The 15,368-nt window shown below is 45.3% G+C and overlaps 1 protein-coding gene across 3 annotated transcripts in view; it reads left to right on the forward strand.

Moving 5' to 3' along the window:
• The window catches only part of LOC138772807 (NXPE family member 4-like), a 48,761-nt gene extending 40,267 nt beyond the window's left edge, over positions 1 to 8,494 (forward strand). For all 3 annotated transcript variants that reach the window (XM_069953515.1, XM_069953517.1, XM_069953516.1), the window contains 3 exons: positions 2,503 to 2,564; positions 4,149 to 4,367; positions 7,000 to 8,494. In XM_069953515.1, the coding sequence (XP_069809616.1) occupies positions 2,503 to 2,564; positions 4,149 to 4,367; positions 7,000 to 7,550 (832 nt within the window). In that variant the 3' untranslated portion in view covers positions 7,551 to 8,494. The remainder of the gene's footprint in view (positions 1 to 2,502; positions 2,565 to 4,148; positions 4,368 to 6,999) is intronic.
• The last annotated feature ends 6,874 nt before the right edge of the window (positions 8,495 to 15,368 follow it).

Genomic DNA, 15,368 nt, shown 5'->3' on the forward strand with positions numbered 1-15,368 from the left:
CGCCATCTTGAGACAATGACGTAGTCTACGGGAGGCCAACCGAATCGCTCCATCCGTCCCTCATGCCGGCCCCCCTGTGCCGCGTCATAACTGTGCTCAGCCGCGATTGGCTGAGCACAGTTATGCTCAGCCAATCGCGGCTGAGCTGCTAACGCGACAGAGGGGGCCGGCATGAGGGACGGATGGAGCGGTTCGGCCGGCCTCATGAGGACTACGCCATTGTCCCAAGATGGTGGACGGGGGTCGACACGAGATGCGGTGAGTATAATGCACCACACTTCCGGGTCTAGCGTGAGTGTGGGGAAACACGGGGAAGGGGGCCATTCACATACATAACATACATTACAAAGTTGTATAACTTTGTAATGTGTTATTTTGTGAATAATTGTTTATTTCCGCACTACCCCTTTAATTTACAGTTTATTGCATGAAATAAGTTTTTGTTCACCTACCGACTAGCAAGAATTCTGGCTATAACAGACCTGTTACTTTCTCTATAAGAAGCTCCTCCTACTCTGCACTTATTACCTGTATTAACTTCACATGTTTAAACTTGTTACCGGTATAAAAAAACACCTGTAGTGACCACCTAGTTGATCCACAAGAGGCATGGAAGAAGGTCACGTGATCAGATGAGACCAAAAAATAACTTTTTGATATCAACTCCAGTCACAATGTTTGGAGGAAGACCAATGAGTACAACCCCAAGAACAGTTTCAACTGTGAACATGCGGGTGGAAACATCATACTTTGCGGGTGTTTTTTTTGCAAAGGGGAAAGGACAACTTTACTGTATTAACCCCTTCTTGCAGAAGAACATCCTGCTCCGGGTAGGGAGGTATAGAGATGGGTTGCACCTTGAGACCATGGTTATTAGCCGCTGCAGCAGATTGCCACACCTGCTAATTAGGATAGTTAAATGCAGCTGTCAAACATGATAGCTGCATTTAAATATCCTTTATAGCCCATCCCTGGTGTCTAGTGGCTGGACCCCCCTCCTCCGCGCGCGCATTGCGATCGCAGAGGGGGGAACTGTTGTGCGTCTGGAATGGCGCTGATCCCAGCTCAGCAATCTGTAGATCTGGGCTGCTGCAGCCCAGAGTAATAGAGCACTTATCTAATGGATATCATAGGGCGAATGGCGTAAACACAAAACCTCCCCAAATATTCCATTTAACTGTGCATATAATTTTTTTTCTGGTTTTGCAGCATATTTTATGCAAAAATTACAATAAGTGGCGGAAAAAATAAGATATCATGTGGGTCTGTAGGTGAAAAAATGTAAGCAATATGGCCTTTTAAACACAAGGAGGCAAGCCGCAAAAACGAAAATTAGCCAGGGACAAAAGGGGTTAATGGGGCTATGTATTGCAAGATTTAGGCCAATAACCTCCTTCCCTCAGCAAGAGCATTGAAGATGAGTCATGACTGGGTCAGCATGACACTGACCTGAATCACATAGCCTTGGCAACTAAGCAGCGGCGCCCTAAGATGTGGCCTAGCCCGTCTCCAGACCTGAACCCAATAGGAAATCTGTGACAGCCCCAAAACCTGAAAAATCTGGGCAAGATCTGTATGGAGGAGTGGGACAAATTCATTGCTGCAGTGTGTTCTAATTTGGTCAAAAACTACAGGAAATGTTTGACCTTTGTAATTGCAAACAAAGGTTTGTTTTTGTATTGAATCAAATACTTATGTCATGCAAAAAAAAATAAAAAAGTGGATGTTTTTAATTTATAAATTCTCTCTCACAGGTGAAGTGTACCTACACTAAAAAATTACACACCTCTCCATTCTTTGTAGGTGGGACAATTTGCTAAATTAGCAGTGTATGATTATTTTCCCCACTGTATGAGTATTGAAATAAAGCTGGCCCATTTACATTAAAGGGGTGCTCCAGCGTGGGAGCAGTTTTTGGGGGGAACGGGGAGGAGGTGGCTAAAAATAAAAAACGTCCACTTACCTCCCCGGTACCAGTGGCGGGTCCCGCATCACGGCGCTCCAGTGCCTGGTTCCCAGCCGCTTCCTGGTGTCTGACGCCGCCCGAGACGCTACATCTCAGGGCCGCTCAGCCACTCAGTGAAGGAGGCGGGATCCGTTTGAAGTCCGCTCGGATCCTGCTTCCTTCACTGAGTGGCTGAGCGGCCCTGAGACGTAGCGTCTTGGGCGGCGTCAGACACCAGGAAGCGACCGGGAACCGGGCACCGGAGCGCCGTGATGCGGGACCCGCCACTGGTACCGGGGAGGTAAGTGGACGTCTTTTATTTCAGCAACCTCTTCCCCGGTCCCCCCAAAAAAGTGCCCCCATGCTGAATAACCCCTTTAAAGTGGTTGTAGTTTTGGGCGGTGTAAAGATAAAAATAGCTTATACTCACGTGTGGATGTGAATGTTATAAATACGGTATAGATGGGTATATAGTAACACATATAGCATTCTTCCGTGCTGTCTAAATATATGAAGATAGCAATATAGTTTTCATAACTTTTTTCATATTTTCCCAGAGAAAAAATTGCAGTAGAAATCCCCTCCAACCCTAAATATATTCATGTGCAGAAGTGTAACAGTAAGTATTTTGCACTATTTTAGTTGCCTCTTTGTGGTACTAAAGGGAACCTGTCACCCGGCCGCCAGACCCCCCGCTAGAGCCCTGGATACTTACCACATCTCGGCAAGTCCCGCTCCTGGAGCCGGTCCCAGGACAGAGATATCCTTGTCAGAAGCCCGGTGTGCTGCATAGATGAGTCTGATGCCCACAGAGAATGAATGGAGCTGTCTTTCTCTATGGGCGTCAGACTCATCTCTGCAGCTTGCGCACTGGGCTTCCGAAAAGGATATCTCCATCTTAGGACCGGCTCCAGGAGCAGGACTTGGCGAGATGGGTTAAGTATCCAGGGCTCTAGCGGAGGGTCGCGCGGCCTTCACCCCGGCACTGGGGTGACAGGTTCCCTTAAAACACAAAAAAAATTGTGTTGAGTTAAAAAAGAAAATACATTTTTTTTTTTTACTCCTCATCTTCTAAAAGCCATATTTTTTCATATTTCCATATACAGAGCCATTTTGATGTGTTGTTTTTTTGTACTTTGCAATGATGCTCTTTATTGTGGGGCTATTCTTTTTTGTCTTTCATCGTCCGGAATGGCGTCAAACTAACATGTAGTCTTGATACTTTAGGTCCATATCATTACAACAATACCCAATTGTCTTTTTTTTTTTAATGATGTGCTAGTTTTGACTCATGACTTTTTTACTTTTCCACCTATGGACCTGTTAGGGGCGCCCATTTTTTTTTCTATTGCGATCTGTCGTTTTTATTGGCACCATTTTAATAAACGAAATATTTTTTGAGTACTTTTTTTGCACTTGTTTTAGGTTACCATAGGGGACTTTATTGCTCATAGGGATCAATTTAATACTATAGTGTTACATTGATTTATTAAATCCGCACTCTACTACTACAGCCTGCCTATGGCTGTCTTGACAATGAATCGTCTCCCTGCAAGCTTGCTGCAGGGAAGTGATCCGTCCCACTGTACCACTACAATGACATGCAGAGAGATGCTGGGTATAGAGCCGTCAGGAATTTCAAACCTGATCTATACACCCCTAACTGCCCCATGATGTACTGGTAAATCATAATGGCCCAAGGGGTTATCCTTATAATGGTTTCACTTTAAAGCATTACTGTTAATTCAACAAATTTTTGACTTGTCAAAAGTTTTGATGTGTGATCTGGGTGTTGAGATCCCCACCAATCACAAGTGACGGGAGAAGCTTGCTCATTGGCTCACTGTTATTTCCGCCTCTTTGCAGAAGAGCTGGGTTGTATAATTCTATGGAACTTGTTTCCTAGATTGAGTTAGTTAGAGTATAAAGCAGAGGAATAAGATGCTCAACTGTGCGCTTCTCCCCATCTAGTGATCGATGGAGATCAGAACTCCTAGACCTTGACTAATAAAAACAATTATTACGGTGAAATAGGTTTTTTAGCTTCTCTAGCCTCAGTTATAAGAACAGCATCTTGACTGTCAATTCCCTTTAGGCTCCCAGCAATGATTGTATAGGCACAGCTTCACTGTCCGCAGTGTAAATGTATGTCATGGAGTGCGCATCATGGTGTAAATGAATTTTTGTCTTTTCATTCCCTCAGCATCCTCTCCGCTGACTCTAGAACAATGTAAGATTGGAATGGAGTCGCCCTTTCCCAGTGGTTTCCAATTACAGAATACCTGGAATCCTGTGTTTTGCAGCATCACCAACTTTACTTCTCTTGAGCACAAGTACAAATGTTTGAGTGACAAAATGATCTACTTCATAGGAGACTCAACCGTACGACAATGGAGTACATATCTAGTACAGACTTTTAAAGGTAAGGTAATGTTGAGTTAAATTAGAAAATGTTTCTTTACTGATCAGATCCAGATACTGGAATGCATTCTTTTTTTCTAAGCTGTTTATTTTCTGAGCCTAATTTTTTTTTAAATTGTTTAAAATTTTTGGTACATAATTGTGGTGGCAGCCATCTTGCCTAAACTGTTTTAACAGCATTTAGTCATATGCTTTACAGCACAGTTGGGAACCTGCAGACTTCCAGCTGCTACAAAATTCTGTCATGCGGGCCAGATGTAGTGGGCAGGTCGCATGTGGGAACGAGGCAGTGCTCCTAACAGTGCTCCCAGCCAAAGCGACCAACAGTGCGGGACGCTATAGGGTGCTCTCAGCAGGTTAGATTTGTCTAACCTGCTGATAGTTCCCCTTTAAGAGAGAAGAAACTGGGGGTGGATGACATGCAAGCCCCTTTTAAGAAGTTGCCCACTGCAGCCACATAACATCATCTGTTTTCCTTTAAAATTCTTGGACACAGTTCACTCTCAAGGTATTGACGTGGGAATACTATGAACTGGTAGACATTTTAGTATAAAAAAAAATACAAAACAATAACATCAATTTGGTTTGTGGCATTCGCAGAGATCCTTCTCGCTTTTTGGTGTGTGACAAATGGCAATTTGAAATGTAATTTTTATTTGAAATGTAATTTTACTTTTAAGTTCAATTAAAAATTTTTTTGAAGTGTTAATTTTAATGTGTTTAATTAGATTTTTAATTGTAACCTCATCAGTATGGAGCTTACCTGGACATCTGGCCAGGCCCTTGAGAAAACTCTCTCTCAGACGGGGTGTAGGTTTTTAAGGGTCACAGAGAAGATGCGAAGGGGGGGGGGGATAAAATTAAAGAGCCACTTTAAGAAAAGGCAGACACTCCAGTGATTTAATACAGACATGCAACATAACCTGCCTTTACACATCTTAGACATGTTTTTCTAAAATTTAATTGCTGTTGCAATACTGTCAAGTGGTAGACATTTCAGTATATATAAAACAACAAGCATAAAATATGCCAATATAACACATCAATTTAGCCAAGACTGAAAAAAGTGTGTGGTCACTGACAAATTTAGACCATGGCCTGGTTTCCTTAGAGGGGTTATCCAATGAAAATCTTTTTCTTTCAAATCAATTGGTTTCAGAAAGTTATATAGATTTATAATTTACTTCTATTTCAAAATCTCAAGTCTTCCCTTACTTATCAGCTGCTGTATATCCTGCAGGAAGTGATGTATTCTCTTCAGGCTGACACAGTGCTCTTTGCTGCCACCTCTGTCCATGACAGGAACTGTCGAGAGTAGGAGAGTTTTTTTTTTTTATGGGAATTTGCTACTGCTTTGGATAGTTCCTGTCTCGGCCAGAGATGTCAGCAGAGAGCAGTGTGTCAGACTGAAAAGAAAACAGCATTTTATGCAGAACATTCAGAAGCTGATAAGTATGGGAGGATTTGAGATTTTTAAATAAAAGTAAATTACAAATCTATATACCTTTCTGAAACCAGTTTGAAAAAAAAAAAAAAAATTTTGATGGATAACCCCTTTAATACAAGAAAGACTATTTTTTTAAAATAATGAACTAGCCAAGACTGAGAAAACGTATTGGTCACTGGCCAATTTAGACACACTCAAATTTTCTTTATTCAGGAAAGTTTTTATCTATAAACTGGCTTACAAAGTGTCAACACTCTTAGATCAAATAGGCCCAATCTGCCTCCTTTCATTAAGTTAAGACTTTTTTTTCCCTATAAACTGGCCAACAGCGTTTAAGTGACTCTCAATTATTTTAATTATTAGTCCAGCTGAGAACCCTTTTTTATATAGAGAACCAAACTATGTCAGTGGCTTTCGATTATTCTGTGGTTCAAATGAAAGAAAAAAAACTGTTTTATATTTTATATTTTTATATTTATGTTTCATTGTCTCAATGACGTTCTGAAGGCCACCAACTCCTTAGCACAGAGGATCCCATGGTTTTGGTACAATTTTTCAGGCCTTCCTATCCATGCCTGCATCAGCAACCTTTCCCAAGTGGGAACAGAGTCTGAATCTGCATAAGTTTCCACACCCTCCTCTTGTCTCAATGACGTTCTTACAGCCACCAGCTCCTAAGCACAAACAATCCCAATGGTATGCCCTGAAAAGGACAATTAGTAAAGTCTTTGGTCCTACTTATCTTTCCGTGTCTGGAGCAGCATACTCACCCTACGATAACCAGAAGCAGAATGGGTGAGCTGCGTTATTTCAAACTAGGTTCACATGTCCCACCTGACCAATCCCAGCCCTACACCTACAGTGTGTGGATGGGACTGCTAGGGCAACAATGATGCACTACAGATTGCTGAACTTTATTGCAGAACAACAAACAGATACACAAACAGATGCATTACTGTTCATGTATTGGTTTAAATACACAAACAGGTGGGTTTGGGCATGAACTTGAATTTGAAGTTTAAGTTGCTTATTCCTAATTACTTTAAATCTTTTAGATAAAAAGACAAGACCTTGATGTAAGTTTCAAACATGGTTGAGGCCATAGGGAATATCTGACATTCCATCAGAACCTCTGGATTTGTCCTCCAATTTGATTGCAATATTATATTTTCTTGATTGATTTCAGGTAATCTTTCAGATGGTCTCCAGACCTTCAATCTACATAGACCTGGAATGGAGACTTTGATGGTCGCAGTAGATCAACAAAGGAATATTCATTTACAATGGAAAAAACACAGTCACCCAATTGTTGCAAGTCGCTTCTACTTGGTCAAAGATGACGCTTATGTCCAGGAGCAGATAGACCGACTATCTGGAGGAGCCCATTGTGTCATTGTCATCTGTTTAGGTCAATACTTCAGACCTTTCCCAGTCCAGCTTTTCATTAGGAGAGTTCTAAATGTACGCAAAGCTTTAAATCATCTCTTCTTAAGGAGTCCAGATACCAAGGTCATCATCAAGGCCGAGAACACCCAGGAAATCCATACAGATGCGGAGAGATTCAGTGATTTTCATGGCTACATCCAATACCTGATTGTAAAAGATGTCTTCAGAAATCTTCCCGTTGCTGTGGTTGATGCTTGGGACATGACCATTGCTTATGGTACACATGATGTTCATCCTCCAGAATATGTAGTTAAGAGCCAAATTGATATGTTTCTAACATATATTTGTTAATTTACTAAGGAAACTTCCATTTTTTGTAGATAGTCTCTCACTTAATATGCTTTTACTAGAGTATCCAACTGGCTGAAGAACTTAGCTAAGATGTAAACTATTCAAGCAACGCGTTTCGGCCCTGTATTAAGTCAGGGCCTTCCTCAGTGCCTGAGGAAGGCCCTGACTTAATACAGGGCTGAAACACATTGTTTGAATAAATAATTTTTTGGTCCAAGACTGCATAGTGTGTTAGTGATTGGCGACAAGCGCTCACTCTTACACCTACACCTGCGCCTGGTTCACATGAAGGGTATCCCTGTCCCAGAGGGCTTCTTCTGTGTCTCTCTGTGTTTCCTAATATACGGCATAAATGACATCCTGATTATAATGCTTGGAGTATTGAAGTAATTCCTTACTAGCAGCGAGTGCTTGTTACTTGAGTTGAGCATTCTTCAGTGCCCCGACTTGAGTAACAAACCCTTATTGATATCAATGGGAGACTTGAGCATTTAAGCAGGTGCCCCCTGCTCCTGGTTAATGTGTTAATGTGGGAATGTGTAAAAAAAAATTCCAATAGGTTACTACAAGAAACAGTAGAACCCCGACAGTATGCCGGCGTGTTAGTGTTTTACACCACATGGTGCTTAGTCAAGCATAACGCTCGATCAAGCACCCCGATGCTCGATCAAGCACTATGTTTAACAGAGCATGCTCGCTCAGCACTACTGTTTATAATTGTTATTTTCTACTCTTTATACTTTTTACTACAATCATTTTTGTCCTCAAATCATTACCATAGTCTTTATCCAGATTCTTCTTTCTACCAGTTTAGTTGGCCAGAATAAATTTGGGTTTCTTACTTGGTATACGTGATCCTCACTGGGCCCAGGAAACAACAATTACATAATACCTATAACAAGTAACTGATAACAGCAATTGCAAATAAACAACAATTATAACCACCCTGTCTACTGTCTTGTTGTTATCTTAGCGCCTGCACTTTAAAAGAAGTAGACAAACGGCAGACGAGAAGCCAGTAAATAACATTATTTTTTTTAAGTGTAATTAAAAATCATACAAAAATAAGGACCTGTTACATGGCCAATAAATGGCTGAATGATTCTGTTTTTTAGGCCGTGTTCACGTGGCATCTTTTTATATGTTTTGCTATCATTTTGCAGTGAAATTCTGGTCACGATTTTGATGAAGACACTGCAAAATTGTAGTATAAAATGCATAAAGAGCCAGGTGTGAACACAACCTAATAAGGCAGTATGTACAGATTCAGTTTTCTTACATTTCTTTTACATCATTACAGTCTAACTGATTGTTTAGGTTCCACAATTTTTTCTATACTTACTGTCTGGGCCTTTCCATATGATTTGCATTGTCAGGCTTCACCACAAGGGTTTTTCTTGTCATGAACAATTTGATTGTTACCCCGCCTGGTGGCACCCAGCAGCCCTCAGATGCTCACTGGTGGCATCCTGGTCCTGTCGGCTTTGCTTTTGCTTCTGCTGCTCTCTTCGCTCCAGATTTGGTCCTGCTCACTCCCTGTCACACAGGGTAGCTGGTATCTGCCAGCAACCTCTATAATCCCAGCCAGGGCTCCATTGCAGTTCCCACCCTAACCTCTAGGGCATGTGTGTGCTCACCCTACAAGATTCACCAGCTTCTGTTGGAAGAAGCAGTTGTCAGTCATTTGTTTACACCTCTATCTCCTTCATGAGTCCATGCAGTCAAACAACACCTGCACTAAGACAGACATCCTTGGCCTTGGCCAGTTTGCCAGCAGTCACCCCATGGTCCAGAAGCTAAAAGGTCACCTGGCAAAGTTGATAGTCATGCAGTCCCTCCCATTCTAGGTAGACGACTCTAAACCATTTAGAGACTTGATGGCTTGTGCCCATCCCAAGTGGAGAGTCCCAGACAGGCATTATTTTTCCAAGAAAGCAGTTGCCTTCACAGTTACGTGCAGAAGGTTGGGCAGTCTTTGGGGCTCTCTGTTTCCAATATGGTGCACCTCGGCGCCGTTGTGTGGAGCTCCAGCATCAGTAGTGACAGAGCTAAAATACCACAAGACATACATGTATGGCTTGCACACTACACTTGCTTAGAACATCAAAGTAGTGTCTCTATATATGCATGTCTTGTCAACAGCCATAGGCCCTGATTCAACAGAGTTCACACCTGATTCATATAGTTCTGACAATTTTTAAACCAATATGCCAGTTAAGTGGCAAATTTTTCGACAAATTTAACCCCTTCCTGCATAAGGATGTACTCATACGTCCTGCGGCGGGTGGGGGAGTTCAGAGACTGGTCACACTGTGACCCCGCTCTGACGCACGTTGCTCCTGGCTGCTGTACCACACCGGGGACTATGGGCATTAGCCAGCATGGTGGATCGCCATGCCCAGCTAATAAGCCATTTAGATGCAGAGATGACAGCTACATTTAAATGAAGATAAACAAGCCATCCCTGGTGTCTAGTGGTGAGCCCACCTCTGCCCCCCTTCCCCTTCAATGCAATTGCAGAGCGGCGTTCCCCAGCTTCAGGGTCCAGCAGCCCATTTTAATCAAGCACTGATCTCATTTTTATGGCATTAATCAGGTGGAATAATTAATGTAATGGGTTAAAAGATGGGGTCATTACGGATGCAGCGATACCAAATATGTGTATTTTATTTATAGGGCATCATTTATAAAGGGGGGATGGGGAATGTGTATATTTATTTAATTTATATTTATTTTAATTATGTATTTATTATGTATTTATTTAATTTATTTATTGTAATTATGTATGTATGTATGTATGTATGTTTGTATGTAAGTAAGTGTTTAGTGTTTTTTTTTTTACTTTCACTTTTTCACATATATAATGCATTACCGCACAGATCAAGTGCAGTGTCAGTGCCAGGATCACATCTGCTACATTTTTTCTTCTCTCCTGATCATTATACGGGCCCCCGCTCATGAGAGCATCCCGTCAGTTGGATCATTTGTGCTGTAATGCATTATATATTGAATATTGACAGATCATTTAAATGATCAGGTCCCTGCCTCAGTGCAGGGGCCTGATCATTAGAAATCATAGCAACCCAGACGAACTGGGCAGCGTCTGGGTTGCTATGTTTACCCTCCCGGAGTCGCGCGATGTTAAAATGGCTAATAAACAGGAATGGATTCCAGTAGACGGAAACAGAACAGTCAAGAGTCATATAAATATGACCTTAAAGGGGTAGTGCGGCGGTAAAAAATTATTCACAGAATAACACACATTACAAAGTTATACAACTTTGTAATGTATGTTATATCTGTGAATGGCTCTCTTCCCCGTGTCCCCCCACCCCCACCCGTGTACCCGGAAGTGTAGTGCATTATACATACCTGATCCTTGCCGACACGCGTCCGCCATCTTGTGCCAAAACTTCATCTTCGGCCGGCCGGCCCGAACACCTCCGATCTTCCCCAATGTGCCGGCCGCGTCATCAGCCGCTGAGCCGCGATTGGCCGAGCACAGTTATGCTCAGTCAATCGCGGCTGAGCAGCTGATGACGCGGCCGGCACTCGGGAAGATCGGAGGTGTTCGGGCCGGACGAAGATGACGTTTGGCACAAGATGGTGTCGGCACCAGGAATAATCTAATAAATAGGAAGATTTATTATTATTATAGTTTGGATGCATCTCATTTAGTTAAAGGAGAAGTCCGGCCAAAATAAATTTTTGATATGTTGTTACTTATGAAAAGTTATACAAATTTTTAATGTACATTAATTATGGGAAATGCACATATAGGGCTATTTCCCTTAATTTAGTAGATCAGGAAGTGTTAGAATTCTCTCAGATCCAGTGACGTCACGACGAAAGGTGTAATTCCTATGGAGTGTCCAGCAGGGGGTGCTCTCTATATAGAAGTCTATGGGACTTTATTGTTTCTATGGATTTCTATGTAATGTAATGTAATGTAGTGTAGTGTACAGTGCTTTATTGAATAAATACATCTATGGAATACTTTGGGGAGCAAGTGTCCCTGCTCCCCAAAGTATTGCATAAATGTATTCATTCAATACATTAGGATATCACAGTAAGCCCGCCGATCCGCCGCATTCCCGCCGCACTCCCGCCGATCCGCTGCATATACACTGAACTACAGCTCCCATCATCTGCTTATAGTATGAACAGGTGATGGGAGCTGTAGCTGGGTAATGGATATCACTTGCCTGCGATGCCACTGCTTATGCCACTGGGCGCAGGGGGGGAGCCGCTCAGTACACAGGAGCGCTCCCCCTCCTCCTCCTCCTTCCGGGAACCTTCCCCAGGGGCGTTTCTTGCACCGGGCGGGCCGGGCGACGGCACGGGGCGCCGAGAGTTAGGGGGCGCTGGTGGCTCCCCCGGGACCTCACACAGCCTGGGTTGGATAGCGCACCACGCGCCCCCACACCTAGACTGTCACCCGGGCCGCCCGGCATCTCGCCCCCCCAATCTGTCAGATGAGCGGCACAGGACGCTCATGTGAGCGACAATCCCATCCGCAGCTGCCGCGACAGCGCTCATGTGACTTGTCCCGGCCGTCCCTGCGCCTCACCTACTGCCCGCACTCCTCCAATCAGCGCAGAGCGGGAGCGTGGGGCCGCTGCAGCCGGCCGTGGTGCACGCAGCCAATAAACGTGTTCGCCATGGCCGGCCGCAGCGGCCCCACGCTCCCGCTCTGCGCTGATTGGAGGAGTGCAGGCAGTAGGTGAGGCGCAGGGACGGCCGGGGCAAGTCACATGAGCACGGTCGCGGCAGCTGCGGACGGGATCTGACAGACCCGGGCAGAGCCGTTTTAATACATTGGTGGGCCCAGTGCACAGCCCTCAAGAGTGGGCCCCCCCCTTCCCTTTCGGCACATTGTATAATGTACTGAATTTGCCCCCACACTGTATCAAGAGCCCCAATACATACAGTAGTTACCTTATAACACTATTTCCACCATACAGTGATTACATATTACATAAAAACTGCACTGAACAAAACAGAAAGATATCACCAATGATACCATTACATAATACCGCCACATCATGACCCCTAACACTACAACCCTATAACAGAGTGCAGTTACATCCAGTGACTCACCGGGGGCGTCTTCTCCGATCAGAGTCTGTCACCTTTTCTTTTTCTCTCCATCCAGCCTGGGCCACCTTGAAGTCTTCCCCTGGCTGTGAATCTTCTCTCCAGAATCTGCCAGACAAATATTTTAGGCTCCAACACATACAGTAGTTAGGTCCCTTGTGCCCCTATACAGTAGTTACACCCCTCTGTACCCCTACATAGTTACACCCCTCTGTGCCTCCATAGTTTTAAGGTGTCCCTGTAGTATATAGACCCTCATGTGCTCCTCCAGTTATATACAGCCCTCCTGTGCGCTCCCCCATTAGTATATAGCCCCCCTGTGCACTCTCCCCAGTAGTATATAGCCCCCCCTGTGCTCTCCCACAATAGTATATAGCTCCCCTGTGCTCTCCCACAATAGTATATAGCCCCCCTGTGCTCTCCCCCAATAGTATATAGCCCCCTGTGCTCCCCCCCAATAGTATATAGCCCCCTGTGCTCTCCCCAATAGTAGATAGCCCCCCTGTGCTCTCCATAATATATAGCCCCCCTGTGCTCTCCCCATAGTATATAGACCCCTGTGCTCTCCCACAATAGTATATAGCCCCCCTGTGCTCTCCCACAATAGTATATAGCCCCCCTGTGCTCTCCCCCAATAGTATATAGCCCCCCTGTGCTCTCCAATAGTATATAGACCCCTATGCTCTCCCACAATAGTATATAGCCCCCCTGTGCTCTCCCCCAATAGTATATAGCCCCCCTGTGCTCCCCCCAATAGTATATAGCCCCCTGTGCTCTCCCCAATAGTATATAGCCCCCCCTGTGCTCTCCATAATATATAGCCCCCCTGTGCTCTCCCCCATAGTATATAGACCCCTGTGCTCCTCAATAGTATATAGCTCCCTGTGCTCCCCAATAGTATATAGCCCCCTGTGCTCCCCAATAGTATATAGCTCCCCAGTGCTCCCCCATAGTATATAGCCCCCTGTGCTCCCCCATAGTATATAGCCCCCTGTGCTCCCCAGTAGTATATAGCCCCCTGTGCTCCCCAGTAGTATATAGCTCCCCTGTGCTCCCCAGTAGTATATAGCTCCCCTGTGCTCCCCAGTAGTATATAGCTCCCCTGTGCTCCCCAGTAGTATATAGCTTCCCTGTGCTCCCCATAGTATATAGACCCCTGTGCTCCCCAGTAGTATATAGTCCCCTGTGCTCCCCCATAGTATATAGCTCCCCTGTGCTCCCCCATAGTATATAGCTCCCCTGTGCTCCCCCATAGTATATAGCTCCCCTGTGCTCCCCCATAGTATATATCCCCCTGTGCTCCCCCATAGTATATAGCTCCCCTGTGCTCCCCCATAGTATATAGCTCCCCTGTGCTCCCCCATAGTATATAGCTCCCCTGTGCTCCCCCATAGTATATAACTCCCCTGTGCTCCCCCATAGTATATAGCTCCCCTGTGCTCCCCCATAGTATATAGCTCCCTGTGCTCCCCAGTAGTATATAGCCCCCTGTGCTCCCCAGTAGTATATAGCCCCCTGTGCTCCCCCGTAGTATATAGCTCCCCTGTGCTCCCCAGTAGTATATAGCCCCCTGTGCTCCCCAGTAGTATATAGCCCTGTGCTCCCCCATAGTATATAGCTCCCCTGTGCTCCCCCATAGTATATAGCCCCCTGTGCTCCCCCATAGTATATAGCTCCCCTGTGCTCCCCCATAGTATATAGCCCCCTGTGCTCCCCAGTAGTATATAGCCCCCTGTGCTCCCCCATAGTATATAGCTCCCCTGTGCTCCCCCATAGTGTATAGCTCCCCTGTGCTCCCCATAGTATATAGCTCCCTGTGCTCCCCAGTAGTATATAGCTTCCCTGTGCTCCCCAGTAGTATATAGCCCCCTGTGCTCCCCCATAGTATATAGCTTCCCTGTGCTCCCCAGTAGTATATAGCCCCCTGTGCTCCCCCATAGTATATAGCTCCCCTGTGCTCCCCATAGTATATAGCCCCCTGTGCTCCCCCATAGTATATAGCTCCCCTGTGCTCCCCCATAGTATATAGCTCACCTGTGCTCCCCCATAGTATATAGCTCCCCTGTGCTCCCCATAGTATATAGCCCCCTGTGCTCCCCCATAGTATATAGCTCCCCTGTGCTCCCCCATAGTATATAGCTCCCCTGTGCTCCCCCATAGTATATAGCCCCCTGTGCTCCCCAGTAGTATATAGCCCCCTGTGCTCCCCCATAGTATATAGCTCCCCTGTGCTCCCCAGTAGTATATAGCCCCCTGTGCTCCCCCATAGTATATAGCCCCCTGTCCTCCCCCATAGTATATAGCCCCCTGTGCCCCCCCATAGTATATAGCCCCCTGTGCCCCCCCATAGTATATAGCCCCCCTGTGCCCCCCCCATAGTATATAGCCCCCCTGTGCCCCCCCCCCATAGTATATAGCTTCCCCTCCCATATAACATTGAAAAAAACAAACACTGTTACTCACCTAGGTCCTCGCGTTCCTCTTCTCTTCCCTCCTGTGGCCGCACTTCCTGCAGTCACAAGAGGCTGCACTCCCCTTACCCTCGCGCCGACGCTCCAGTGACGTCGGGCGCTAGAGGGAGAGTGCAGCCTCTTGTGACTGCAGGAAGTGCGGCCACAAGAGTGACTGACAGGGAGGGAGCCAATGGCTCTCTCTGTCAGTATCGCTGCTGCTGCAGCGCTGAAGCGCCGCAGCAGCAGCGGACGGGGGGGGCCCTGCAGG

The sequence above is a fragment of the Dendropsophus ebraccatus genome, chromosome 14 (genome assembly GCF_027789765.1).
Source record: "Dendropsophus ebraccatus isolate aDenEbr1 chromosome 14, aDenEbr1.pat, whole genome shotgun sequence".
In the NCBI taxonomy this organism is placed as follows: Eukaryota; Metazoa; Chordata; class Amphibia; order Anura; family Hylidae; genus Dendropsophus; species Dendropsophus ebraccatus.